At 36.4% G+C, this 26,570-nt stretch overlaps 1 protein-coding gene, 1 long non-coding RNA gene and 1 other non-coding gene across 5 annotated transcripts; 2 read left to right on the plus strand and 1 right to left on the minus strand.

Annotated features, from left to right (window-relative positions):
* Window positions 1-2,354: 2,354 nt before the first annotated feature.
* Window positions 2,355-2,567, minus strand: LOC117280470 (small nucleolar RNA U3). The gene has a single exon (XR_004511008.1). It is a non-coding gene; the product is annotated as a small nucleolar RNA U3 (small nucleolar RNA).
* Window positions 2,568-9,382: 6,815 nt separating this feature from the next.
* LOC104111853 (uncharacterized) lies at window positions 9,383-17,875 on the plus strand. 3 transcript variants are annotated; one of them, XR_689827.4, is made up of 3 exons: window positions 9,391-10,474; window positions 10,601-16,746; window positions 17,070-17,875. It is a non-coding gene; the product is annotated as an uncharacterized lncRNA (long non-coding RNA). The 3 variants fall into 3 exon arrangements; XR_004511006.2 differs by having other exon boundaries at window positions 9,391-9,587; window positions 10,380-16,746; XR_011412130.1 differs by having other exon boundaries at window positions 9,383-16,746; window positions 17,070-17,328.
* A 4,560-nt stretch (window positions 17,876-22,435) lies between these two features.
* On the plus strand, window positions 22,436-24,075 carry LOC104111854 (temperature-induced lipocalin-1). The gene is made up of 2 exons (XM_009621647.4): window positions 22,436-22,939; window positions 23,642-24,075. Exons 1-2 carry the CDS (start codon window positions 22,568-22,570, stop codon window positions 23,825-23,827), a joined length of 558 nt encoding a protein of 185 aa, XP_009619942.1. The 5' UTR covers window positions 22,436-22,567; the 3' UTR covers window positions 23,828-24,075.
* Window positions 24,076-26,570: the final 2,495 nt, after the last annotated feature.

Below are 26,570 nucleotides of genomic sequence, written 5' to 3' on the forward strand. Positions count from 1 at the left end.
TGAGGCAAAACAGAGAGTATTGGGATTTTCTTTAAAAGAGTGGTTGTCCCTCTCTGTTCCGCCATTGATTTTTCTCCATTATCAAACAACCAACAGCCCTTTGTTTATGAGAACAGCAGAAACTGGAAAAGGACTTAACTTATATACATTGCATCTCTGTCTTTTGTGTGTGTGTGTGTGTGCATGCGCTTGTGACTGTGTGTATTGTTTTTAGAGTGTGGATGGAAGGTGCATAATGAGGCAGTGGTGATGATGTTACTATATCTGAGATATCCGATTCGGGCATGGAGATGACTCGACCCGTATCTTGGCTTGGCAACCCGGTATGTCATGTGATCGAGACTTCCGTCTCTGATATGCAACCGGTGTTTGCAGCCATGGCGTGGCTGTTTTCTCTTTTGCCTTATCAATAACACACATCTGAGCCCCATTTGCTGAAAAGAAAAAAAATAACAGAATCTTTTCTGTGATTCATTACCCTCTTCAGGCCCCACATTGTGTGATACACTGGGTATGCTGTTGTTATGCCGTTGTTGTTGTTGTTGTTGTAATGTTGGGAATATGTGACATGTGCTACGTTCTTCTACAAGTTATCAGCCCAAAAAGAAATGAAGCAAAACTGAGAGTTTGGGATTTTCTTTAAAGGGTGGTTGCCCCTCTATGTTCTGCTGTTGATTTTTCTCTATTCACAAAAAGCCAACAGCCCTTGTCATGGAAACAACAGAAACATGAAGAATATAATCAAACAATATTACTCCTCCTAGTACTACTACATATTTGCCTTTCCTCTGTGTGTGTGGTGTGTTGTTTTTTTGGCGTTGATGGAACGTGCATAAAGAGGCAATGATGCTTGTGTCAAGGTAGGCTGCCTACAGTACACCCCTTAGGGAGCGGCGCTTCCCCTGGCCCCTGCCTGAATGCGGGTTGCTTTGTGCACTGGGCTATCCTTTTTTATAGAAGGTGCATAAAGAGGCAATGATGATGATGATTCTATATCTGCGCTAATCAATTACGGCATGGGGATTGTATGACCCGTATCTTGGCTTGGCAACTTGGTATAGCCTGTGACTGAGGTTTCTCTCTCTCACATGCAAGCAATGTTTGTAGCCATGGCATGGCTGACTTCTTATTTGCCTTATCATAACACACATCTGAGCCGTTTAACGTTGGCCTCAAACCATCTTATTTGTGCAAATCTTGTTTTTCTTTCTGGGCTATGTTCAATTACGGAATTGAGAAAATATCCGATTTATATCTTGGCGGGGTGACCGGTTACGGCTTTATGTAGCAAACTGGTCTCTGCAGCCATGGTGATGTCGCCTTCTCTTATGCTATGGTAAGAGACAACAAATCTGAGCCCTTGCTGTTCTGCCGTTGATTTCCTCCATTATATAAAAACCAACAGCCCTTGTTTATGATAAAAGCAGAAAGAGCAAAAAGGATTCAAGTTATATACACTGACATCTTGGTCTTTCCTGCTGTGTGTTGTTTTTCGGTGCGGAAAGAAGGTACATAAAGAGGCAATGATGATGATGTTTCTATATCTAGGCTAACCAATTCGGGCATTGAGATGACCTGACCCGTATCTTGGCAAGGTAACCCAGTATGGCCTGTGAATTGTGATTGAGACTTCCTGTCTTTGACATGCAACCGGTGTTTTGCAGACATGGCGTGACTGGCTTCTCTTTTGCCTTATCATAACACACATTTGAGCCTCATTTGCTTGAAAGGGAAAAAGAAAGAATCTTTTTGATGATTCAATGTTGGGATATGTCGGATGGGCGGCTTTCTGCTGCAAGTTATAAATCATCCGGCACTCCTACTGAATCACCATATTTGCTCAGTATGAGCTGAGAATAGCCTAGAAAGAAGGAAGAATGAGGCATCAGAGAGATTGGTTTTTTTTTTTTGTAAAGGGTGGTTGTCCCTCTCTGTTATGCCTGTGATTCTCCTCTGGTAACCAAAAAATACCCAACAGCCCTTTGAATTATACAAGAAAAGAAAAAAAATAAACAGTCATCAAAACACACCCCTATATTCCTCTTCTCTTCTCTTTATGCTGCTGCTACTTATACTGTAAATGAGCTGTGATGATTGCTTTCCTTTCTGGCTATGCTCAATCATGGCCTTGAGAAAATATGGCGGGGCGGCCTGGTATGGCTTTTGTATAGCAAATTGGTGTTTGCAGCCATGGTTGGGGTTGCTTTCTTTTTTGCTTTGTCAAAAGATACAGTAAATCCGAGCCTCACTTTTTAACCTACAGGCCCGTGTAAGTCTCGGTTTAAAAGACTTAACTGTCCCGGGAAATTCGGAGGTGAAAAACCAAGGAATTTCTCATATAAGTTGTTGTCTTTACTCTGTCTGAGAGCCGACCACCCTAGACCTCTCGTGGGTCTGAGAACGATCCTCTACTGTTCAGTGGCCCAAGGGCCACCAAAGATATGCTAATCACGGTCTGGCTCATGGCCACATTTCATCCACTTAGACTTGGTTTCCTATCTCCTTAGAACTCAAGGATACAGCAGTGGTACAAGCCTATAGAACAAATGTTGTTCAAGTAAGGTCGACGAGCCTATAGAACAGATGCTGTTCAAGTAAGGTCTCAAAAAAAAAAAACCCAAAGAATTGCTCTAGAAAGGACGGTTAGCCCAGAAAGAAAGAGAAAGAAATGAGGCAAAACAGAGAGTATTGGGATTTTCTTTAAGAGGGTGGTTGCCCCGCTCTGTTCACCATTGATTTTCCTCCATTATTATAAAACAACAGCCCATTGTTTGTGGAAACAAGCAGAAGCATAAACTGAAAAAACAAAAAGGATTTTATGTTATATACACTGACATCTCTATCTTCACTTTGTGTTTGTGTGTGTGTTGTTTATTCAGTGTGGATGGTTGTGCGATTAAGAGGCTGTGATGATGACGTTTCTCTATCTGAGCTTAACCAATTCGGGCATGGAGATGACCCGTATCGTGGCATGGCAACCTGGTATGGCCTGTGACTGAGATTTCTGTCTCACACATGCAACCGGTGTTTTGCAGCCATGGCATTGCCTTATCATAGGGATTTTTGGATATGTTGAACCTGCAATTTTCTGCTTACATGGAACAAAGAAAAAGCTCAGAAGGGAGAGAATGAGGCTACAGAGGCTATAGGGATTTTTGGTGAAAGGGTGGTTGCCTCTCTTTGCATTAGCCTATGATTTCTCAAAACAATCCCAACAGCCCTTTCTTCAAGAATATTTTGCATGGTATGGCCAGTTTTAGGACTACTATTTACATAGGGAGATTTGCACAAATAGGATCACTTGAATCTTCGATGCAGTATGCATTTTCTTTTCTTCCTTTCGTTTATGCTTCAGCCGGAGCATTCAATGCTGCCGGTGATTATAATCGGCGGCTAAAAAGAGGCTGTGATGATTTTGTCAATTCTTTCAGTTCCTTCTGAGCTTATCAATTGGGCATTTGAGATTACCCGACCGGTATCTTGGCAGGGCATTCCCCAGGTCTCCCTTGGTGATTTTTGCTGCCATGGCGTCGTCGACTATGTCTTTTTGCCTGAGCTATAACACTGATCTGAGCCTCGCTTTCGCTTTCCCCTTTATAAAATGGATATAGGCAGAGGCGGACTCAAGATTTGAACTTAAAAGTTCTTAGCACTATATTTGGGTTCAGAATCTAACACGAAAATAGCAAAAATCTCATTAGCTCAAGTCTGAGGCTGTGGTGAAAGCTTCTTTGCCAATTATCACTCTAATGAAAAACATTTCCTATTGCAAAACCACCCTTTTGGTGAAATTACACATGACCTCTCCCTTTTCCTTTTCTTGTTACTCTCTCTGGTCCATTAGGCTATGAAGATTTTATCTTCTGCAGAAGATGAATCAGGCATATAACTCTATGGAGCTGATAAAACTGTCTTGGCGTGGCAGCTCAGATGGGTCTGTGAGATATGGGGGGGAGGGGGTACCCTTTTTGGTGCTTCTTAATCTGTCTCATAAGGCTAATTGTTGCTTGCAGCCATGGCGGATTTTTCAAAGCTTTTTGATTTTTGTCTGAGAGAAGGCGAATCTGAGCCTACCCCATTATTGTGATTTGGTTTTTGGTTTTCCCTCTGCTCCTTGATTACATAAGCAAAAATTTGAGCTCATAACTTCATTTTACAGTCAGATATATGAATACTCACTAGCCATTCTTCTCCATATGGGCCCCTTTCATTCCAGTATTCAATAGATTTAGGTTCTTAAACACTTGGTGAAACACATTAGTTTAATTTTAGGACTTGGTGAAAGCAGAGAGCTCTGGGGAGATTCTGTGGGTGGTTTTGACCCTCTCTGTAATTCTCCAGTGTTTATGATTACTCAAAAGAAAATATTTTTAATATGCAAATACACACTTTTGGTGAAATTATGCTCCACCTCCCTATTTTCCCTTTCTTGTTATTCCCTCCGTTATGAGCAATGAGACTAAAGATTTTCTCTTTTATTTTATTTTGGTTTGACGATGCTATGAGTTAAGTTTAAATAAAGAAGTAAGGATTTATATCGTCGACCCAAACCTGTGTGGGACTGAGGCATAGTTGGTGTTGCTGTTTGTGTAGATGAATCAATCATTTTTCTCTCGAGCTGAAAAAACTGTATCTTGGCATGTCAACTCATATGGGTCTGAAATATTGTGGAAAAATTTCATTCGTGTTTCTTTTCTGTCTCATAAGTCTCACTGATGCTTGAAGCCATGACAGTTCTTAAAGCTTATGTTTTTTTGTGTGAGAAAAGAAAAATCTTAGCCTATCCCATTACCTAGACTAGATTGTGCTAAAAGAATGAGGCTTCATATGACTCACAGAATGCAGGAGTTTCTTGGGTGGTTTCTCTGTTCGTTTTTAGTTTGACAGCGTATGAATTCCTTGATTCTTTTTCTATCAACAGCCAACAACAACAACAACAATCCAGTATAATCCCACTAGTGGGGTCTGGGGAGGGTAGTGTGTACACAGACCTTACCCCTACCCTGGGGTAGAGAGTCTGTTTCGGATAGACCCTCGGCTCCTCTCCCTCCGAGAACTCCCCACCTTGCTCTTGGGGTGACTCGAACTCACAACCTCTTGGTTGGAAGTGGAGGGTGCTTACCACTAGAGCAACCCACTCTTTTCTATCAACAGCCTTGGCATCAAAAAATGTTGATGAAAAGAATGATGACAATGATGCTAAATCAGTCATCTATGTCTTTATCCCGAATAGTTTGGGTCGGCTATATGAACCTGTGTTCATTCACTCTAAACCCTAAACCTAGTGAACGAGGCTGTGATGATCTTATCCAGAAAGCTTGAAATCTCAGATATTTGTGCTGATTCTTAGCTTGGCTGGGGAACGTAGGGGGAGTTTTGGTTTTTAGCTTTGGTTTTTGATACTTTTAAACAAATCTGAGCCTCATTTTTGTGTTACTTTCAATTCCTTGGACAATCTGTCAACATTTTCTTTTCTGGTTCTTTTTTTATGTCTACATTTTTCTAGGTTATTACCCCCTCTTCATACAACAACCATGCTTCAGTTTCAAGCTAGTTGCAGTCAGTTATATGAATCCTCACTATTTTTTCTACTTCATTTGGACCCATTTTATTCCAACATTCGATAATTTGAGGCTCTCTTAACTCTAGAAGTTCTGACGTACAAATCTTGAAATATACTAAAAGGCCTCCCAGTAAACACTACACGTAATGTAAGTGTACAAAGCCTTATTCCACTTTTGAAAAGAAGTTTCATGTATTCTCCTCAAATTTTGATTCCATTTTCTGGATCTTTAGAATCCACATTCTCTGAGGCAGTGAAGATTATCTTAATAAGACTGAACAATATTTTTGAGCTAATTCCTGGCTTGGCACTTGGAAGGTCTGTGAAGGATGTTGTTCCTTCTCATGAGGCAACCATGTATGCAGCTATGAAAGTTTTAGCTCTGCTCTTTGATTAAATAGGCGAAAATCTGAGCCTCCTCCATACCTCAGTTTAACTTTTGTTTGAACACTGTAATTGTATATTGGTGAAGCTTTCTGGGAATAAATTTGAACTTAAATGTCAGTCTTAAACTGATTTCGAGTTTCATAGTTGTTTTGTGATAGTTGGGTTTTCATGAAAAAAATTACAAAAAATGTCATGGTCTCTTGTCTTGATGTCGTCATGTCTTTAATAGTTCATTCTGAATTTTTCTAACTTGCCCCGTATAAGAAATGATGATGATAGCAAAATTATTGATGGAGAGAATTGACAGAAAACAACTGTCTTTTAGCTTTCACTGACAAGCCCATCTAAAATTTGATAGGTAAGTATCTTCTTTGGCATATTTTTTAATCATCAGATATCCTAATTTGGAGTATAATAACTGTCTACTCATTGAGCATATCTCTTATGAAAGGCCTTTGAATTGGCTATTTTTTGGTTAATTGGTAGGTGGGGATATCCTTGCGCCTTAATAGCACTGGACTTTTCCAGTTTTACTTGAGATGTTCAAGCCTTCCTAGTCGACCAAGGTATTCAGCATTCTTGAAGACAAAGTTGCAGGTAATACATACTCTTTGCCTTTAGGACGAAATGTTTGAATGAAGCACAAACCTAGATTCTTATATGCCTTTTTCCCATGTTCTTGCTTGCAGTTCCTTTTGTGTTTCTTTACTAAAATCATTGTACGCTTTAGCTGCAACTGGACTAGAAGTCTAAAACAAAGAAGAGAGAGAGGGAGGGAGCGAGAGATTTGGGAATAAGTAGTATTTCGTTTCTTTTGTATTAAAAGGCTTTTAATTTTTGGAAAGCTCCCGCTCTGTTATGTGTTTTATTTGTATTGCAAGGTTAAAGAGAAAATTTGCAAGAAGCTTTGTTGTTGCTCTGAGTTGATTAATTGATGAAGCATCCTGATGTTGTGGTTGTTGGGAGGAGATTAACTGAGACCACCAGAGTTCAACTTCATCTTTGTCATTTGGATTAGAAAGTCAATTATGTCAGCACCTTCTTTAGTGCTTTCTGATAGGCAAATAGAGCTGTCAATTGAAAGGCGTGTTGTTAATGCACATATGTAATTGATCATCTGTTCCAGGTTACGAGACCCATTATTAAATCCTTTCAAGTAAGTAGTAAATAATATCCTCTAGCAGGGATTTAAATGGAGATCTATTGGGACTCCCCTGGAAGCATTCTGACTTCCAGTCAAGGAAGCCGCCATAAGATGAACTGCGAGCGCTTGAGCAGGCAAGAATTGTATGTAAGGTTTTCTCTTTGTCTATTATCTGTAATTCTAGCCTGTATACAGGTAAGTAAAGCATGTGTGTGTTCTTCCTGTTAATTTTTTTTAAAAAAAAACGTGTGTTCCTTTTTCTCGTTAATAGTGGTCACCTTTGTGTATGTGCATGATCGAGAGTGAGATTTTGATCTCTGAAGATCTGCTTTTGGATTAATTGAGACCATCCACGCTCAACTAATTCTCTACGAGGGCTATTTAATGGCATAAGACATTGCTTCATGATGTCTAATTATTTCCTTGATCTTTTCCAAAACTCCCTGCAAACTCTATGGGAGATTTAGAAGTGAGGGAAGCCTGTCGTATCCAATGGCTGCTACGCCAGTCCAAGTATAGCCTGTGACTGTCTACAGCAAGAGTTGATAATGAACTGCAGATACTCCTGTGGCGTAACTGCAGTTTAAAGAAGGAAATTGCCATTTGCAAAGACAAATGCAGATAAAATTTCAAGTCCTGTTGTGTGATCATCAGCCACTGATTGTACTCTAGGCTCTAAATGCTGTGCTTTATTGGCAGGCCATATGTGTTGGAACAGGGATTTCCTCACAGCCAAAGTCTTTATCTGCTTGTTTGCAATGAACTATTCGTCTTATTGGTTGTGACTTAAGCTCTGTCCATCGGAAACTATGATATGAACTCTGTTGGAAGATCTTTCACCAACGCTCCTGCATTCTTAAGCAACCAAACTCAGTAGATGGTATGCAACTGATCTCCCTGTGCTCGATTAACTGTATGAGATGGTCTTGGAAACTCGGATTCTGCTGGTCATGTTATGAGGGAAACTGCAGGACTAGTTACAGGAAGTGATAACTATGAAGATGAATTTATGTTGAGTGAGGTTCCTATTTAATTGACAAAGTTGGATTTTTTTGCAAGCTATAACGTGTAAATATTGAACCAAAAGCACAAACATTATAGGATTGTTTTCTGCTGTTGTGGAAGCTTGTAATCTGTGTATATAAATGGTTGACATAGGACCAATGCAAATATGAGATTATCGTCTATACTAGTTCTAGTTCTTGCTCCTTTTTTTGAGATGAACAAGAAAAGTGGATATTGGATAAGACAAAACTTATTTCAAGTTTCACTATAGAGCTATGCATCAAACACAGGTTAAAATTAACAAAAGAAAAGTGATATCAAGGAGTAGAATTGAAAATAGACTGCGTACTTGAGGATCTCAGGACTATTATTGAAGACGGTAAGTATTTACTGGAAACCAACAATGCTACTATTATATTAGACGAACAAATTTGCAAACTTTCTACAGTAAATTTGATAATCTGAAAGGTTGCGCTTAAGGAAATAAAGTTTTTCTTCCGACCAATTAAAATAGCAGTGCTTATGATATTTTTTAAGTAATTAATTGTCTTGACCAATATTTATAATTTTTTTATATATAAAAATAATAAAATGATCATAAATACCTAAACCCCCCATTGAAACAGATCTTCACAAGACATAATAATAGCCTGTTTGCTTAAATTTTTCCGAGTTCAAAAGTACTTTTTTCAGAAATTTAAAGTATTTGGCCAAACTTTTAGGAAAAAAAAAAAAGTTCTTTTGAGGTCCCTGTAGTAGAGAGCTCCTTGTAATATGGTCCCAGTAATGAGTAAAGTTTCACAGCACCTCCTTGTACAGGGACCATTTTGATAGAGAGCTCTTGTACAGAAACTAAACTAACAAATCCTCAATTTCCCCCGGGAGAAAAGCAAAAAGAAGAGTTTTTTGCCAATATTGTACCTTATTTTTTAGGTTAAGTCTATTTTGGTCCCTTAAATATAGCCCTAAGCATATTTAGTTCTTTAAGTATGCTAAAGTGAAGCATCTTTAGTCTCATTGACACAATGTGTTCAAAAACTAACGGTGTTACTCAACTCTAATTCATGAAACAAATCTTCTTTTATGAAGCAAAACGTTTCTTCTCCTTTTATTGAATAACAAAAATTATTACTTTAATTCCTCCTTGAAAATATCCCTTCTGTGCCAGTTTTTAATGAGAAAATGACACTCTATAGCCGCTGTAAAATTAATAGTCATTATAAAAATTGTATATTTTTTTACACACACATATATATATATATATATATATAAATTTAAAAATTTAGGTTGATTTTTCCAAAGAATAGCCGTTCATCACTCATTGCCGAAGAAACAAAAAGAAATGTTAATAAATACAAGAAATATGTGTTACGGAGATGAAACGAAGTAAAAAGCTCAGAATGAGGCTACAGAAAATTTTAGGATTTTTCGTTGCAAGGGTGGTTGCCTCTCTCTCTGCATTATTAGCCCATGATTTTTCTATTCACTGTAAGAACCCTAACAGTCCTTTCTTCAGTACTATTTGTGCAAATTATCCCTTTCTTCCCTCTTACGGAGGGATTATTAACAGCCTGTTTGGATTGTTGTTACCGTCAACTTTGGTTGTATTGTTGTTACCGTCAATTTTGGTTTTCTTTCTTTTATGCCTTTGCCGGAGCATGCAAATGCTGCTGGTGGAGGTAGTGGAAGCGGTGGTGGTGAGTTTAATCGGCGGCTAAAAAGAGGCGATGATGATTTTAACAAATTTTTAATTCCCTTCTGAGCTTATTTATTAATCGGGGCATTTGAGATTATCCGACCCGTATCTTGGCGGGGCATGGTTTTTGCAGCCATGGCGTCCTTGGAATCTCCTGTTGCCCTAGCTTTAAAACAGATCTGAGCCTCACTTTTCTCTATTGGCCTATTGGGAAATGGATGTAGGCAGAGGTGGATTCAGTATTTGAATGTTACAGCTTGTTTGGATGCTTGTTACATATCATTTCATAATGTAGTACTAAATTATGTTGTACTGTATTGTTTTGAAGATACAACTTTAAGCACTAAACTCACAGTGCCTTTGGAATTATGAGTTTAGAATCTAACATGAAAATGTGAGGTAGCAGTGAAAGCAGAGAGCTGTAGGGAGTTTCAATGGGTGGTTTTGCCCCTCTCTGTCATTCTCTGCTGCCGATGATCACTCAAATGATAAATCTTTCCAATTATAAAAACCACCCTTTTGGTGAAAATACATAATGACCTTGCTAGTTTCCTGTTCTTGTTATTCTTTCCGTTTCAATTTAGGTGACGCAATGAGGCTACGAAGATTTTACTCTTCTGTGGAAGATGAATCAGAATTTTTTCTCTTGAGTTGAATAAACTGTATCCTGGCATGGCAGGTCAGATGGGTCTCTGAGATTTGAAGGGAAAAGTTCCATTTTTGGTTTTTCTTCTGTCTCATAAGGCTAACTGTTGCTTGCAGCCATTGCATGTTTTAAAGCTCTTTTGGTTTTGTCTGAAAACAGGGGAATTTTGAGCCTCCCCGTTGCCTTGATTGTGCTAAAAGAATGAGTCTAAGGTTGGCTGCTTTTTCTCTGTGAGTTCATAGTTGATGAATATTCTTGGTGTAAAGACAAGTTATGCCGGCATGATGAGCATGATCGATTGCTTCAAAGAGGCGATGTTGATTTTGTAAATCTATCATTCCCTTCTAAGCTTATTAATCACGCATTTGTAATTATCTGGCACGTATCTTGGCAGGGCATGCCCCCAGTTTTTCTGGTGATTTTTGCAGCCATGGCGTTGTCGAATCTATTTTTGCTTGAGCTATAACACAGATCTGAGGCTCAAAGAGGAAACACAAAAATGGTGAAAATCTGATTAGCTTAAGTCTGAGGCTGCGATGAAAGCAGAGATCAGTGGGGAGTTTTTATGGGTGGTTTTGCACCTCTCTGTCATTCTCGGCTGCCGATGATCAATGATAAACTTTTCTGATTGCAAAACCACCCTTTTTGTGAAATTTCACATGATCTTCCTCTTTTCCTTTTCCTGTTACTCACCCTGTTTCAATTATAAGCAATGAGACTATGAAGATTTTATCGTCTGCGGAAGATGAGAAGATGAATCAGACATATTTCTATTGAGCTGAAGAAAACTGTAACTTGGCGTGGCAGCTCGGATGGGTCTGTGAGATATGGGGGGAGAGGTTCCATTTGTGGTATTTGTTCTGTGTCTCATAAGGCTAATTGATGCTTGCAGCCATGACAGTTTTCAAAGTTTCCTACCCAGAGGTTCTACCAGGAAAGCAAAGAGGTTGAGCATAGCCTAGAGAATGAGGCATCAGAGAGATTGGGATTTTTTGTAAAGGGTGGTTGCCCCTCTCTGCTATGCCCGTGATTTCTCCATTGATAACCAAATAGACCAACAGCCCTTCCAAATAAGAAGAATTAACCTATATAGCCGCCCACCCAACTGCTTAAACTAAAAATAGCAGTCGGATATATAAGATATGTATAATTCATGTAACATTTGTATAACCATGTTTAATTAGCGTATAATCAATGTACCGGCTAGGAAAAGTAATGGTGAATCCGGTCGGCTATTTGTGTAAAGATCCTTTAAACAAGAAAAAAATAAAATCCTTCATCCAAACACACCTTTGTACTCTTCTTCGTCTTCCTCTTCTCTTTGTGCTGCTGCTACTGATGCTTTAAAGGGGCTGTGATGATTGCTTACGTTTCGGGCTTTGTTCAATTACGGCATTGAGAAAATACTGACCTGTATCTTGGCGATGCGACACGGTATGGCTTTGTATAGCAAACTGGTGTCCGCAGCCATGGCGGCATTGCCTTCTCTTTTGCTTAGTTCAAATACGGCAAATCTGAGCCCTTAATGCCCATTTCATGTTCTTCAATGGCAAGTCCATTATTCTCTTTTGAGTTTTAATCAAAAAACTCTCGTAAGTCTCATTTTATGACTGTAACCGAGACTTTTTAACCGAAAGGACCGTGTAATTCCTGATTTAAGAAACTAGCTCTTCCTTCTCTTTTTGTTTTTCTCTCTCACTATCCCACAGGGAATTTGTATACAGAGAAGAGGGAAAATAGAGCTAGGGAATTTTGAGGTGAAAAAACCAAAGAATTTCCCATAAAAGGAAAAGGTTAGCCAGAAAGGAAAGAAATGAGGCAAAACAGAGAGTATTGGGATTTTTTTTAAAAGGGTGGTTGCGGCCGAGGATATCCGAAATAGCCTCTCTACCTGATACAAGGTAGGGGTAAGGTCTGCGTACACCTTACCCCTAAAATAGAGCTAGGGAATTTTGAGGTGAAAAAACCAAAGAATTTCCCATAAAAGGAAAAGGTTAGCCAGAAAGGAAAGAAATGAGGCAAAACAGAGAGTATTGGGATTTTTTTTAAAAGGGTGGTTGCGACCGAGGGTCTATCCGAAATAGCCTCTCTACCTGACACAAGGTAGGGGTAAGGTCTGCGTACACCCCACCCTCCCCTGATCCCACTTGTGGGATCACACTGGGTATGTTGTTGTTGCTGTTTAAAAGGGTGGTTGCCCCTCTCTATTCCGCCTTTGATTTTCCTCTACTATCAAACAGCCAACAGCCCTTTGTTTATGAGAAAAACAGATATTGGAAATGGATTTAACTTACACTGACATCTCTGTCTTTCCTCCGCGCGCACGTGTGTGTGTGTGTGTGTGTGTGTGTGTGTGACTGTGTATTGTTTTTTCAGTGTGGATAGAAGGTACATAAAGAGGCAGTGATGATGATGTTACTATATCCGATCTAACGAATTTGGGGATGGAGTTAACTTGACCCGTATCTTTGCATGGGTAACCCGATATGGCATGTGATTGAGACTTCTTTCTCTGAAATGCAACTGGTGTTTGCAGCAATGGCGTGGCTGGCTTCTCTTTTCCCTTATCAATATCGCACATCTGAGCCCCATTTGCTGAAAAGAAAAAAAAAACATAATCTTTTCCGTGATTCAATGTTGGATATGTGAACTGTGGCACTTTCTGCTACAAGTTATCAGCCCAAAAAGAAATGATGCATAACAAAGAGTTAGGGATTTTCTTTAATGGGTGGTTGCCCCTCTCTGTTCTGCCGTGATTTTCCTTTATTCACAAAAAACCAACAGCCATTGTCAATGGAAATAACAGAAACATAAAGAATACTCCTCCTCCTAGTACTACTACATATCTGCCTTTCCTCTGTGTGTGGTGTGTTGTTTTTTAGGTGTTGATGGAAGGTACATAAAGAGGCAGTGATGATGATGAAGTTTATATATCTGGGCTAATCAATTAGGGCATGGAGATTATCTGACCTCGTATCTTGGCTTGGCAACTTGGTATAGCCTGTGACTGAGTCGTCTCTCTCTCACATGCAACCAATGTTTGCAGTCATGGCGTGGCTGACTTCTTATTTGCCTTATCATAACACACATCTGAGTCGTTAAACAGTGGCCTCAAATTATCCTATTTGTGCAAATCTTGCTTTTCTTTTATGGGCTATGTTCAATAACATCATTGAGAAAATATCCGACCCGTATCTTGGGGGCGACCCGATAATGTAGCAAACTGGTGTCTGCAGCCATGGCGTCGTCGCCTTCTCTTTTGCTTTGTCCGAAAGGCCCATGTAAGTCTTGATTTAAGAGATTAACCCTTCCTCGGGGGATTTATATCTATCTATCTATATCTATCTATATCTGTACTATTATAAAAGCACGAAGGCCAAGCTAAATGTTATGGCTTTTTTACCCAAGGCTTATCCAGAGACTAGCACATAGAAAAAAGAGGGAAAGGAGAACCGGGAAACTTGGAGATGAAAAAACCAAAATATTTACCCAAAACGAATGGTTAGCTCAGAAAGAAAGAAATGAGGCAAAATAGAGAGTTTGGGATGTTCTTTAAAGGGTGGTTTCCCCTCTCTGTTCCGCCATTGATTTTTCGTCCATTATTAAACAACCAACAACCCTTTGTTTTTAGAACTGGCAGAAACTGCAAAAAGAATTTTACTTATATACACTGTCATCTGTGTCTTTCCTCTGTGTTTGTTTTTTATGGTGTTGATGGAAGGTGCATAAAGAGGAAGTGATGAAGATGTTTCTATATATGGGCTAACCAACTAGGGCATAGAGATTATCCAACCCGTATCTTGGCGTGGCAACTCGGTATGGCCTGTGACTGAGACTTTTCTGTCTCTCATGCAACCGCTATTTGCAGCCATGACGTGCCTGGCTTCTCTTTTGCTTTATCATAAGACACATCTGAGACCCATTTGCTTGAGAGAAAAAAAAAATCAGAATTTTTTCCATGATTTAATGTCGGGATATGTCTAACCTGCGACTTTCTACTACAAGTTATAAAGCATCTTGCAGTCCTAATCCATCACCATATTTGTTCAGTATCAGCTGAGCATAGCCTATCAAGAAAGAAGAATGAGGCATCAGAGAGATGGATTTTCTGTATAGGGTGGTAACCCCTCTCTGTTATGCCTGTGATTTCTCCATTCATAACCAAAAATACCAACAGCCCTTTGGAATAAACAAGAAAAAGAAGAAGAAGAAATCCGTCAACCAAAGACACCGGTGTACTCCTCTTCCTCTTCACTATGTGCTGCTGCTACTGATGCTGTAAGAGGCTGTGAAGATTGCTTTCCTTTCTGGGGTATGTTCAATCTTGTCATTAAGAAAGTTTCGAGTCGTATCTTGGCGGTGCGGCCTGGTATGGCTTTATGTAGCAAACTGGTGTCTGCAGCCATGGCAGTGTCGCCTACTCTTTTGCTTTGTAAAGTAGAAGTGTCTAAATGACAATTCGTGCCAAGTTTGAGGAGCTGCCTATGTATTTGGCCTATCTGAAATAACAACACAATACAATGGTTAACAACCATCAAAACAAGCTGTTAGGGTTCGTTTGATTTAGAGACAAGTTATGCCGGAGGTGGGGAGAGTGATTGATGCCTCGAAAGATGCGATGATGATTTTGCATATCTTTCATTCCCTTCTGAGCTTAGTAATTGAGCATTTGAGATTATCCGTCCCATACCTTGGCGGGGCATGTTCCAGATTTGGTGGTTTTTGCAGCCATGGTGTCGTCGGATCTCTTTTGCTTGAGCTATAACACACATCTGAGCCTCAAAAGGGAAACATAAAGATGGTGATTAGTTTGAGTCTGAGACTGCGGTGAGAGCAAAGAGCTTTGGGGAATTTCAATGGGTGGTTTTGCCACTCTCTCTCATTCTACGCTGCCGATGATCTCTCAAATGAAAAATTTTCCAATTGCAAAACCACCAGTAGTTGATTGATTCATTACTCCTTCGATGCCATTTATCAGAGGCTATGAAGATTGCTGTTTCTGAAAGATGAATCAGACATTTTCTTCTGAGCTGAAAAGACTGTTTAGGCGTTTGGGCAAAATTTGGTTGACATTGAAAAACAATAATTGTATCTTGGCATGGCAGCTCAGATTGGTCTGTGAGATGTGGAGAGAAAAGATCCATTTTTGGTGTTTGTTCTCCATCTCCTAAGGCCAACTGATGCCATGCAGCCATGACAGTTATTAAAAGCTCTTTGGATTTTGTTTGAAAAAAAGTGTATCTGAGCCTACCTCATTACCTTGATTATTCTAAAAAAGGAGGCTTTTGTGACTCTGAGAATGCATGAATTCCTAAGGGTGGTTGCTCTGTTTCTCTGTGAGTTCATAGCCGATGAATTCTTTTGTGATCTACAGCCTTGCACTGCAAAATGCTAATGATTGTGGACCATCTCATCTAATATTTTAAGCTGTTAGATGGAGAGTACACTTCTGTTAATTATATTATATCTCGACAATGATGATGATGATTATGCTGATAAATCAATCAACTATAGCTCATCCCCTAATTGTTGTGGTTGGCTGTATGAATCCATTCCTGTCTAAACCCTAAACCTAATCAATGGGGCTGTGATGATTTTATCCAGTAAGCTTGAAATCTCGGATATTTGAGCTGATTTGTATCTTGGCTTGGCAAAGTTCAGGGAAAGTTTTGGGAGCTGGTTTTATTTCCTGTCTCGCAAAAGCTCTGGCCTTTGCAGCCATGGCAGATTAGCCTTTTTCTGATAGTCTTAGGCAATTCTGAGCCTCATTTCTTTCTTTCTACCTGCCTATTTCTTCTACAATAGTATCGCCTTTTTTTTTCCTTTTTATTTATTTTTGCATTTCTCCGACATTGTCACCCTCTTCGCAACAAGAACAACACTTCAATATCAAACAAGCTACTGTCAGATATAGGAATACTTACTATCTATCCATCCCCATTTGGACTCGTTTCATTCCAATATTCAATAGTTTGAGGTTTTCTAGCGCTTAGTGAAAAGCATTAGTTTAAGTTGGCATGTTCATTTTTTCCATTACCACATATCCTAATGTGGAGCAATAATAACTGCCTGTTTATCACTAGTACATCTCTTATGAAGAAGGCTTTGAATTGGCTACACTTTGGTTAATTGGTAAATGGGGATATCCTTGAGCCTTAATAGCACTGAACTTTTACTTGACATTATCAAACCTTCTGCTTTGATGGTTATCAAAGGTGGCATTACAAATGGCAGTCGTGATGGCTTCGATTATATCAAGATTGCTCGGTCCAAGGTATTCAGCATCGTTGAAGACAAAGTTACAGGTATTATGTACTCTATCCCACTAGGCTAAATTCTTATATGCCTGAGTACTATGGAAAAGAAACTTAGATCTATGTTGATCAAATCAAACTCCAGGAGTTGATTTTGCTTTTCAATTCCAAGACTAGTAAGAGGGTTACAATCTTTCCCATGATCTTGCTTACAGTTCTGTTTAGAATTCTTTGCTAAATCACTGTACAGTTTAGCTGCAACTGGACTAAATCAAGGGAGGGACTAGGGAGTACTTCGATTGTGTTTTGTGAAAACGCTATTAATGTTCAGTGAGCTCACAATCGATTATGTTTTTTTGTTTTTGTATTGCAAGGTTAAAGAGAATTTCCGAGAAGCTTTATTCTTTGTTCATATGAGTTGCTAAATTCATGAAGCATTCTGGCGCTGTGGTTATTGGGAGGAGTTCAGCTGAAGACCGCCAGAGTGCAACTCCATCTTTTGTCAGTTGTATTAGAACGTCAATAATGTCAGCACCTTCTTTAGTGCTTTCCCATAGGCAAGATAAGTTGCTCTCTGGATATTCTCCGTCGACTGCATTTCAAGTAATAAACAAAGTTGGCAATTTAGCGGTATCTTATTAATGCACAGATGTTCTGAAATCCTTTTTAAGGATCCAAACACCATTGGTATTAGATCCTCTTTTAAGTTTCCAAGAACCAGTGAATTAGTACCCTCTGGCAAGTTCTAAGTTGAGATTGTATTCTTAATTGGGACTTCCCCAGAAACATTCTGGCTTTTACATTCTGGCCATTGAAGCTGCCATAAAAAGGAACTATAAGCGTGAAATAACAACAACAACAATAAACCCGGTGTAGTCCCACAAGTGGGGTCTAGGGAGGATAGAATGTATGCAGACCTTACCCCTGCCTTTAAAAAGGCGGAGAGACTGTTTTCGGATAAGCATGAGCCTTTAAAAAGGCGGAGAGACTGTTTTCGGATAAGCGTGGGCCTTTAAAAAGGCGGAGAGACTGTTTTCGGATAAGCGTGGAATACCGGTATGTAAATAACCTCTGTTTATGTTTTATCTGTAATTGAGAAGATCTCCATCTTATTGTAGGGATTTTGGGATATCTGAGAAACTTTCTCTATGCATCTTGTATTCTTGAGGTTTTTCGCTCACTTCAAAATGTCATTTGGAGACTGAAACAATCATACAGGCCTCACAAGTCACTAAAGATTGATCAAATGTACCTATGTGTCACGGTAGATAAGTCCGGTAAATGTCCAAAACCAAAACAGTGAAATTTATCAGGATGTAGTTTTCTAGTGTACCCATTCTACTTAGCATGTGGTTTTTGCACTGTGTAGAAGAATAAGAGATGCCTGATCAACATCTTCCAAATTGCAGTCCCCACAGTTTAACCAAATCACAGAACAAAACTTTGATCAAGAAAACTCTTACATTGTTATTTCCAAGAGTGAAACCTTTTGGAATAGCTCTGTTCTGTTTCAAATTTGTGAATACTGATGAATTTGCTACATCCTTCACCATTTTGTCTTGACGGGAGATAAATGGGAAAGTGAAAATATTTGTTGCACAGAACAAAAATTAACTGACTGATAAAATAAGAAATAGTCATATTTACAACTGGTAATTGAAAAATAGCCACAGTTTCAAAAGTAATTGAAATTTAACCACTTTTCATGTAAAGATAAAATTTGAACAAAAACAATCTTAAAAATCCGGAAATATTCCAGCATAATATGCTGGAATTCGAATTTTTTTACATATGAGCTTCCATGCTGGAATTTTATAATGTGCTGGAGTTCTATCACAATATGCTGAAAGTTTATATGCAGGAGCTCCATAATTTCACATATTATGTTGGAATTTTTCATGTGTTGGAATTCTAACATAATATGCTGGAAGTTTATACGCAGGATCCCCATAAATTCGCATATTATGCTGGAACTTTCGTGTTTCAGCAAAGCATTAGCTATTTTTCATTGATTTCGCAAACACCGACTATTTTTCGATTACCCATCCGAAAAATGACTAGCACGTGCAATTTTTACAAAATTCTATTCTTTACAAACCAATTAAAAACTGGGAGATGAATACTAGAGAGAAATTTTATTATATCATTTTAGTCGGTTTAACAATACTTGTGAAATCTTTAATATGGTTACTGTAACAAATTATGGGACTAACCATTACAAGTCATGAGGTTACAAATTATTCATACTTCTTGGCGTCCTAAATACTCTCGGCACCAACATAATTGTACTATTTTACCGAAACTATTGCGGGACACATCAAATATATACGTTGCATTTATCATTTTAGCTATATTTTTAGAAAATTAACATTCCTCGGTATATTTGGATTTAATAGTAAATTCATGAAACAACAACCCAGTAAAATTTCACTAATGGGGTCTGGGGAGGGTAGTGTGTGCGCAGACCTTACCCCTACCCCGGAGGAGTAAAGAGACTGTTTTTGAAAGACCCTCGGCTCAAGAAAACAAAAGGACAAAAGGACAAAAGGAGACAATATTAGTATCACCACAACAATCATAGGAAAATTAAGAACACCATGAAATCTAGAAGAAAGATGCAAAGCAAAAGCGATAGTTATTAAATAGGTCCTGCACTGAAAAGCGAAATAGTAAGACACAACATTGCCACTAGCTATCTTAGACAAAAACCCTACCTGACTAGTCCCACAATGGTACGAAGTAAGGCAAGACTCAACTACCTCCTAACCTACAACCCTAATACTCGACCTCCATATCTTCCTATCAAGTGTCATGTCCTCGAAAATCTAGAGTCTCGCCATGTCCTGCCTGATCACCTCTCCCTAATATTTCTTAGGCCGCCCTCTACCTCTTCTCGTGCCCTGCACAACCAGCCGCTCATACCTCCGTACCGGAGCATCTGGGCTTCTCCTCTGAACATGTCCAAACCATCTAAGTCTCGCTTCCCGCATCTTGTCATCAATGGGAGCCGCGTGCACCTTCTTCTGAATATCATCATTCCTAATCTTATCTATCCTAGTGTGCCCGAACATCCACCTCAACATCCTCATTTCTGCTACTTTCATCTTTTGGATATGTGAGTTCTTAACGGGCCAACACTCAGCCCCATACATCATGGCCGGTCTAACCACAACAAATTTATGAAAAAAGAGATTATTTATTTTGAATTGAAACAAGAGAGCAACAAACTCTCGCAGGTTAGTTGGTTAAAGCTCCCGCTTAGCAAGTGGAGATCTTGAGTTCGATATTTACAACGAATACAATCGATATAGATTGTATCCTTTGTATATACCCATGTATACAATCGATATATGTTATATATTTTGTATACAATCCTACATTTTTCCTTGGTTGTATTTGTTGTGCGAACGAGTACAACTAATACATATTGTATTCAGAATACAAGTGATACAAAATCGTAACAATTGAACAATAACTATGAATAGTAATTAGACAAATTATAGTTTATGAGCTCTAAACTATAGTGCTTTATGAAAATTAGATTGTTGGTAAATAAAGCATTTTCAATATATATATGATGGGGAAAAAATATAAGTAGGCAATATTTAAGAAAAAAAATTCAAAAACCTAGCAGCAATAGTTATTTTACATTCGTGGCAACTAAATAAATATATTGCATAGCAGAAAATTACTCAATCCCATTAAAATAGGGATAGTTAATAATCCCTAAAAATAAGCAAAAATAAAAGGAAAGATGATAACGTTCATCCAAAAATAAAACTCACTTCCAAATTCCACTAAAATAGGCATATTAATTAATGATACACAAGTCCTGCCAATCACAAATAAATTAGGTACTTCCGTGAATTATTATAACTTTAAAGTGATTGCTACTCTTCTTGAATTGAAATATACACTCAGTCAATGTGTTCTCTTTAATAATATTTTCATTAATTTTTCATCAAAACATGTATAATTAATAATATGTATAATACTGGAAGAAATCATGTATATTTACCAAAAACATCTTTATATTCTGAAAAATATAAAATACACATATTTAGTGAAAAATATATAAGGTATATATATATATATATATGGTATACATGCGTTATAAATTATTTATACGTTTAGTATAATAAAAATCTTATACGATTATACAATAATAAACATGTATAATTAATAATACGGTATGTTCTTAGAAAGATCAATGCATGGATGTTGCTTCGGTTAAAGTGTGTATATATAATTATATAGATGGTATAATGATGGTATTCCGTATATATGTATTTGTTTATTTTGTATGTATATTTACTTGATATAACAAAGATATGTTCATGGTATATATTTGATAAGCTTTCATAGCTTGATTACATATATAAATGTTTGGTCATCATTGTCTCAAATTCTAAACTTTTGAGATTCAAACCAAATCACAAAGAAAATATAAAAAATTAGATCGAACAAATTGACAAACTAATGGATGGGCGAAAATTAAAAGAAGGAATTTGATACTTGGAAAGCAATAAAGAAAGGCAGTGAATTCGAAGGACAATCCATGGTGGAGTGAAAGGGTGTAAATGAACCGTGTTGACTCGATTTTTATCAAAATCAAACCAAATCAACCATATCAGTTTGGATTGGTTCAGTTTTGTCAGGTTTTCGAGTTTTTGTTACTTAAATATTATTTTAATCTTACTTTGTTAAATATTTGATAAGTAAATATATATTTAGTAAATATATAAAAAATGGACAAACATATTATCGATTAAAATATTCTTATGGGAGAATTCTATTAGTAACACATAATAGTTATTTTTTTAAGTCGCCTGACAATAATTTTTCGTTGATGTACACTTTCAGGTTAACCGAATTTAGTAATTAAACATAAAAATCAATATGATACCTAAATATTAATAATCACTTCACATTCGAAAACGATATAAGAATTTAATAAATCTTAACATATGATATGAATATGAAAGAATAAAGAGATAAACGCATTTCGGTAACACTTGATAAGAAAGTAATCATACAACCCATTATTTAAGGTCAATAAATATGGAGCACTTCATATTCTATTAAAATTTATTTCTCGCAAGAGAATCCCAAATATTTATAGATATTTTTTAAAGAAAATTCTATATAAAATCTTAAAAGTATATATAAAAGTTATATATTTATATGTCGGGTTGGTTCGGATTTTTTTACTCAATACCAAACCAATCAAACCAAACCAAACCAAGTCGGATTTTTTAATCGGTTTGGTTTGACTTTTCGATTTGGTGCGATTTTTCGGTTCGGTTTATACACCTCTAATGAAGTGATATGAGATAGAAAGAGAAATAATATATTAATAATTTAAACATAATCCCCTGTTTTGAGGAAGAGTTAGAGAATAAATGAATTACTATTAAATATTACGTAGTATTTTATTCAAATATGCTATTTTTGTAATAAAATCTGCTATTATTGGAATAATCCAAATGCGGTAACACTAATATAAATATTATTTTATAAGAGTTCTATGGTATAAAAATCTCTACATTAAAACCCGAAAACAAACAACTTTAACAGCCCCTTGTATCAGAATTTAAACACCAATATTCTAGAATTTACCAATTCAATCTGCCAAAACATAGTATTTCAAAATCCATTATTACACTTGTAAGGTGTTCAAGCGCCCACGTCTATATCCATAAATTTCACATTACACCCTATCACCTTTATAAATCTCATCAAATCCCACAAAACCTTATCAAGAAGTCGATCCAAAACCCCTTACAAAATTTTTACAAAACTCCCTTTTCTCCAACCTCAAAAATCTTGAAAAAAGAAGAAGAGAGAGTTACTTTCTTGAAACTTGGAAAAAATGACCACAAAAGAAATGGAAGTAGTGAGGAATTTGGATGTTGAAAGATACATGGGAAGATGGTATGAAATAGCTTGTTTCCCATCAAGAAATCAGCCCAAAAATGGTGTAGACACAAGAGCCACTTACACTTTAAATCCAGATGGTACAGTACATGTGTTAAATGAAACTTGGAGTAATGGCAAAAGAGGTTCAATTGAAGGGACTGCTTATAAAGCTGATCCTAAAAGTGATGAAGCTAAGCTTAAAGTGAAGTTTTATGTTCCTCCATTTTTGCCAGTTATTCCTATTACTGGGGATTATTGGGTTCTTTATATTGATAATGATTATCAATATGCTTTGATTGGTCAGCCTAGTAGGAATTATCTTTGGGTAAGTTCCCTTTTCTTTTTGACACTTTAGTAAGTCATGCGAATTTTGGATGAGTATAGTCGCGGCGTACTAAACTCCCGCTACACGCAGGGTCCTTGATGGATCAGAGCACAAGATTCTATTGTATGCAACCTTACCTGCATTTATGATATATATTGTTTCCACAGCTCGAACCGTGACCTTCTTGGTGACATGACAACTAACTAACTTTAAATTTTAACAACTAATTTTATCAGTTGCGCAAAGGCCCACAATTTGGATGAGCTTTGAGTATAATTAGATAGACTTAATGTGTCTGCTTTGAGGAATTGATTGTTTATGTGAGAATTTATTTTTTCCTTTATTAATATTTTTTTACTTGTTTGCCTGAGCATAATGTCCATATATGTGCTGAAAAATTGGTTTAGTTTTCAACAAAAGACCAACTACATATACAAACTCGTGGTGTTCGAATTAGTTTGTGTGCACCTTGAGTCCACGACTACTCAATCCGTATTAGCTATCTCTCACCAACATAATTGTAGTTATTAGATAACTCTCTCAAGAGGGTAGTCAATTGAATACTTTTCGCCGAAAAATTATACTGATTAGACTTTGAACGTCCTTACATGACCGACTACTAAAGGGTTTTCAATATATCAATACCCTTATTGTATTAATAAGTTAAAGTCCATTCCTAAACCTTAGTTTTTTGGTTTGCAGATATTATGTAGGAGAAATCATCTTGATGAAGAGATATACAACATGCTGATTGAGAAGGCTAAAGAAGTTGGTTATGATGTGAGTAAACTTCACAAGACACCTCAGTCTGATCCTCCACCAGAGAGTGAAAATGCTCCACAGGACAGCAAAGGAATTTGGTGGATCAAATCAATCTTTGGAAGATAATAAGCAGTAAATATATATATGGTTAAAAAAATCTACAGATAAAAAAAAGGGGGGTGGTGTTGTAAGAGAGTTTTGCTGTTAATTCCATATGTTTTAAGGTTGTATTTCCTAAGATGTCCTTTTTTTTTTCTGGAATTTTGTAAAGTTGATAGTAAGTAGTGTCAAGTGTGTGGTGATTGTAAAATAGAGTTTGTTGTTAATTTTGCATTTGAATTTTATGTATGAAAATGTTGTTGCTTTCTTTGGTATGAAGTTTCTTGAATATAAACATACTTGGATTTCATATCGTAGGATATAAATTTGGTTAGAAACTTGAAAAAGAAATTTTTGAAGTTGAATTGGCAAATAATTTTTGGAAATTGAAGTTGTGTTTGGACATGTATTTTATTTGAAAAAAAAATTTGAAATTTTATGATTGGAAGAAAAATTTCACTAAAAAACTGTCTTAAATTAGTTTATGAAAACTTGAAAAAAAAGTTAATTTTTTTTTGAAAACTGATTATATTTCATGAACAAACCCCGAATCCTCTTTTACATATACAAAATCAAATAAAAGATCATTGTTTTAAAAAAAAATTGAAACTAAATAGTTAAAATTTATGACCGGGAGCTAACTAATCGAAACTTGGGGTAGAATTCTTGGCCACAAGCTTTCACATGCTTTTCTCTGTCATATTTCACACAACAGACTTGAAAATTTTCGGTGCGGAAAATATCACCTTATCCCGTCGGCTGATATAAGTGTTATTAGCCGTATGAGTTAATAAGTGAGACTTGCTCAGTTGATAAAAGTATCTTCATACACGACCGTTAGGTCCTATAGTTTGAGTCACGCAAAAAAATATGAAAACACTATAGATCCTCTTAATTTAAAAGAGCATAATTTTTTTTTTTTTTATGAGTTTTGACCCCACGTATAAGTAACGGAATGCGTTGTGCCTCTGTTAGAACGGATTAGGATTTGAAATTTCTGACTTTGGACACTAATTATAAATAACATATTAGGATTTGCAGTTTATGAATTTTAACAATTAATATAAATAAAGGATAGAATTTAAAACTAATAAATTCAGACAATAAGTATAAATGAACTAGGTGATTCGGTTGGACAGGTAAAGATGAATATCCTCCGCATTAGTGACTCTCGGTGTATATGGGCTAGTTAGTCTTTTACTCCCTTTGTCTCAAATTAACAGTTACTTTAGTTCAAAACATTTACCCTAAAATAATTGTCAATTTAGAAATTTAAGATTATTTTTGGTAATCGTCCCAATGTACCCTCAATATTAGAAAAATAATGGTGTTTGTTAATATTTTTTAATTTTCAAAAAGCATTTAATATGAGTGATTTAGTAAATTATATCATAAATTTATTATTTTCTTAATAAACGTAAGAAGAGCTAAATTTACAGTTAAAAATGGAATGGAGAAAGTAATTTTTGTCTTTAATTCATACATGCATCTGCTCCTGAATGTGTGAGACGCAGGGGTGACAAGCGTTGACGAGGTGGATTTAAAATTTAAATTTAATGATTCCAAGATTGCATTTAAGTCATTGTAAGATTGAATTTATGGGTTCAAATATCTTTTGAAATTTTAATAATTTAGAATTCATAACTCAAAATTCTAGCTTTCCCTCTACCGGATTTTTACATGATAGATCTTTTTTAAAGAGTTAATAATATAAATGGTATTACTTTTGCTTTATTCCAAAAACAGCAAATTGATTTACAATTATGGCATGTTTTAAAAAACTCATACGTTTATTTGCCTATATGTTTTAAAAGATTCATTAATTAAGGAATCACTAATTAAGGGATGAATTACTAATTTGTTCTCATTAATTTATCCCCCTCAAAACCTAATCTCTCTCTCTTCCCTTTATACAGAGTTACATACCACTCCATTCTCTCTCACCCCTCTCATCTTACATCTTCAACTTTTTCAACCGGACTATAATGGCTCTTTCATTGTTCATAAATATATAATGAATATTATGCTATGTATTTTTATTTATTCCATAAATATACAAGAATATGTTCTAGCTAAAACAAACATGCGCAAACACATATACATTATACCATTAACATATCATTTATATAATAAAATATTTTTAATTAGATATGCTATATGCCAAAATTATTTCATAAATATATAATGAATATATTATATACCATAAATAGTCCTTGTATAATTAAAAATCTTGTTTGCTGTATAAATCATAATTATAGTTCATATATATACCATGTAGTTTTTGTGAATTATATATAGGATTTGGTATTGTTAATTTATATTTATCTTGATTCACACTTAAATACACATGATACCATAATTATACAATGCATAACCATCAGAATATTGCAATTGCTTATGATAGTATTATTATAGCAAGAGGCATTTTTTTGGAAAACAAAAAAAAAAAGGAAAATAAGAAGAAAAAAATGTAAGAAAAATAGAGCTATTCTCATATGAAATAGGGATGGAACAAATTTGAATAGCTGCTATTCTCATGTGAACATTCCTGTAGTTGCCTTTTATTGTTCATCTTTTACCTTTTTACCAAGTCTTCATTCATTATAGTTTTGCTAAAAGTGATGAATTAAAGAATACAAAATCGACATATTATATACCATGTATATATCTAGTATAATTTATAATAATTTTTAAGAAATTATATTTGTATAAATCATATTATAATTCATATTATATACCGTATATTTTTCCTAGTATATATACAATGTAT

This window comes from Nicotiana tomentosiformis, chromosome 11 (genome assembly GCF_000390325.3).
Source record: "Nicotiana tomentosiformis chromosome 11, ASM39032v3, whole genome shotgun sequence".
In the NCBI taxonomy this organism is placed as follows: Eukaryota; Viridiplantae; Streptophyta; class Magnoliopsida; order Solanales; family Solanaceae; genus Nicotiana; species Nicotiana tomentosiformis.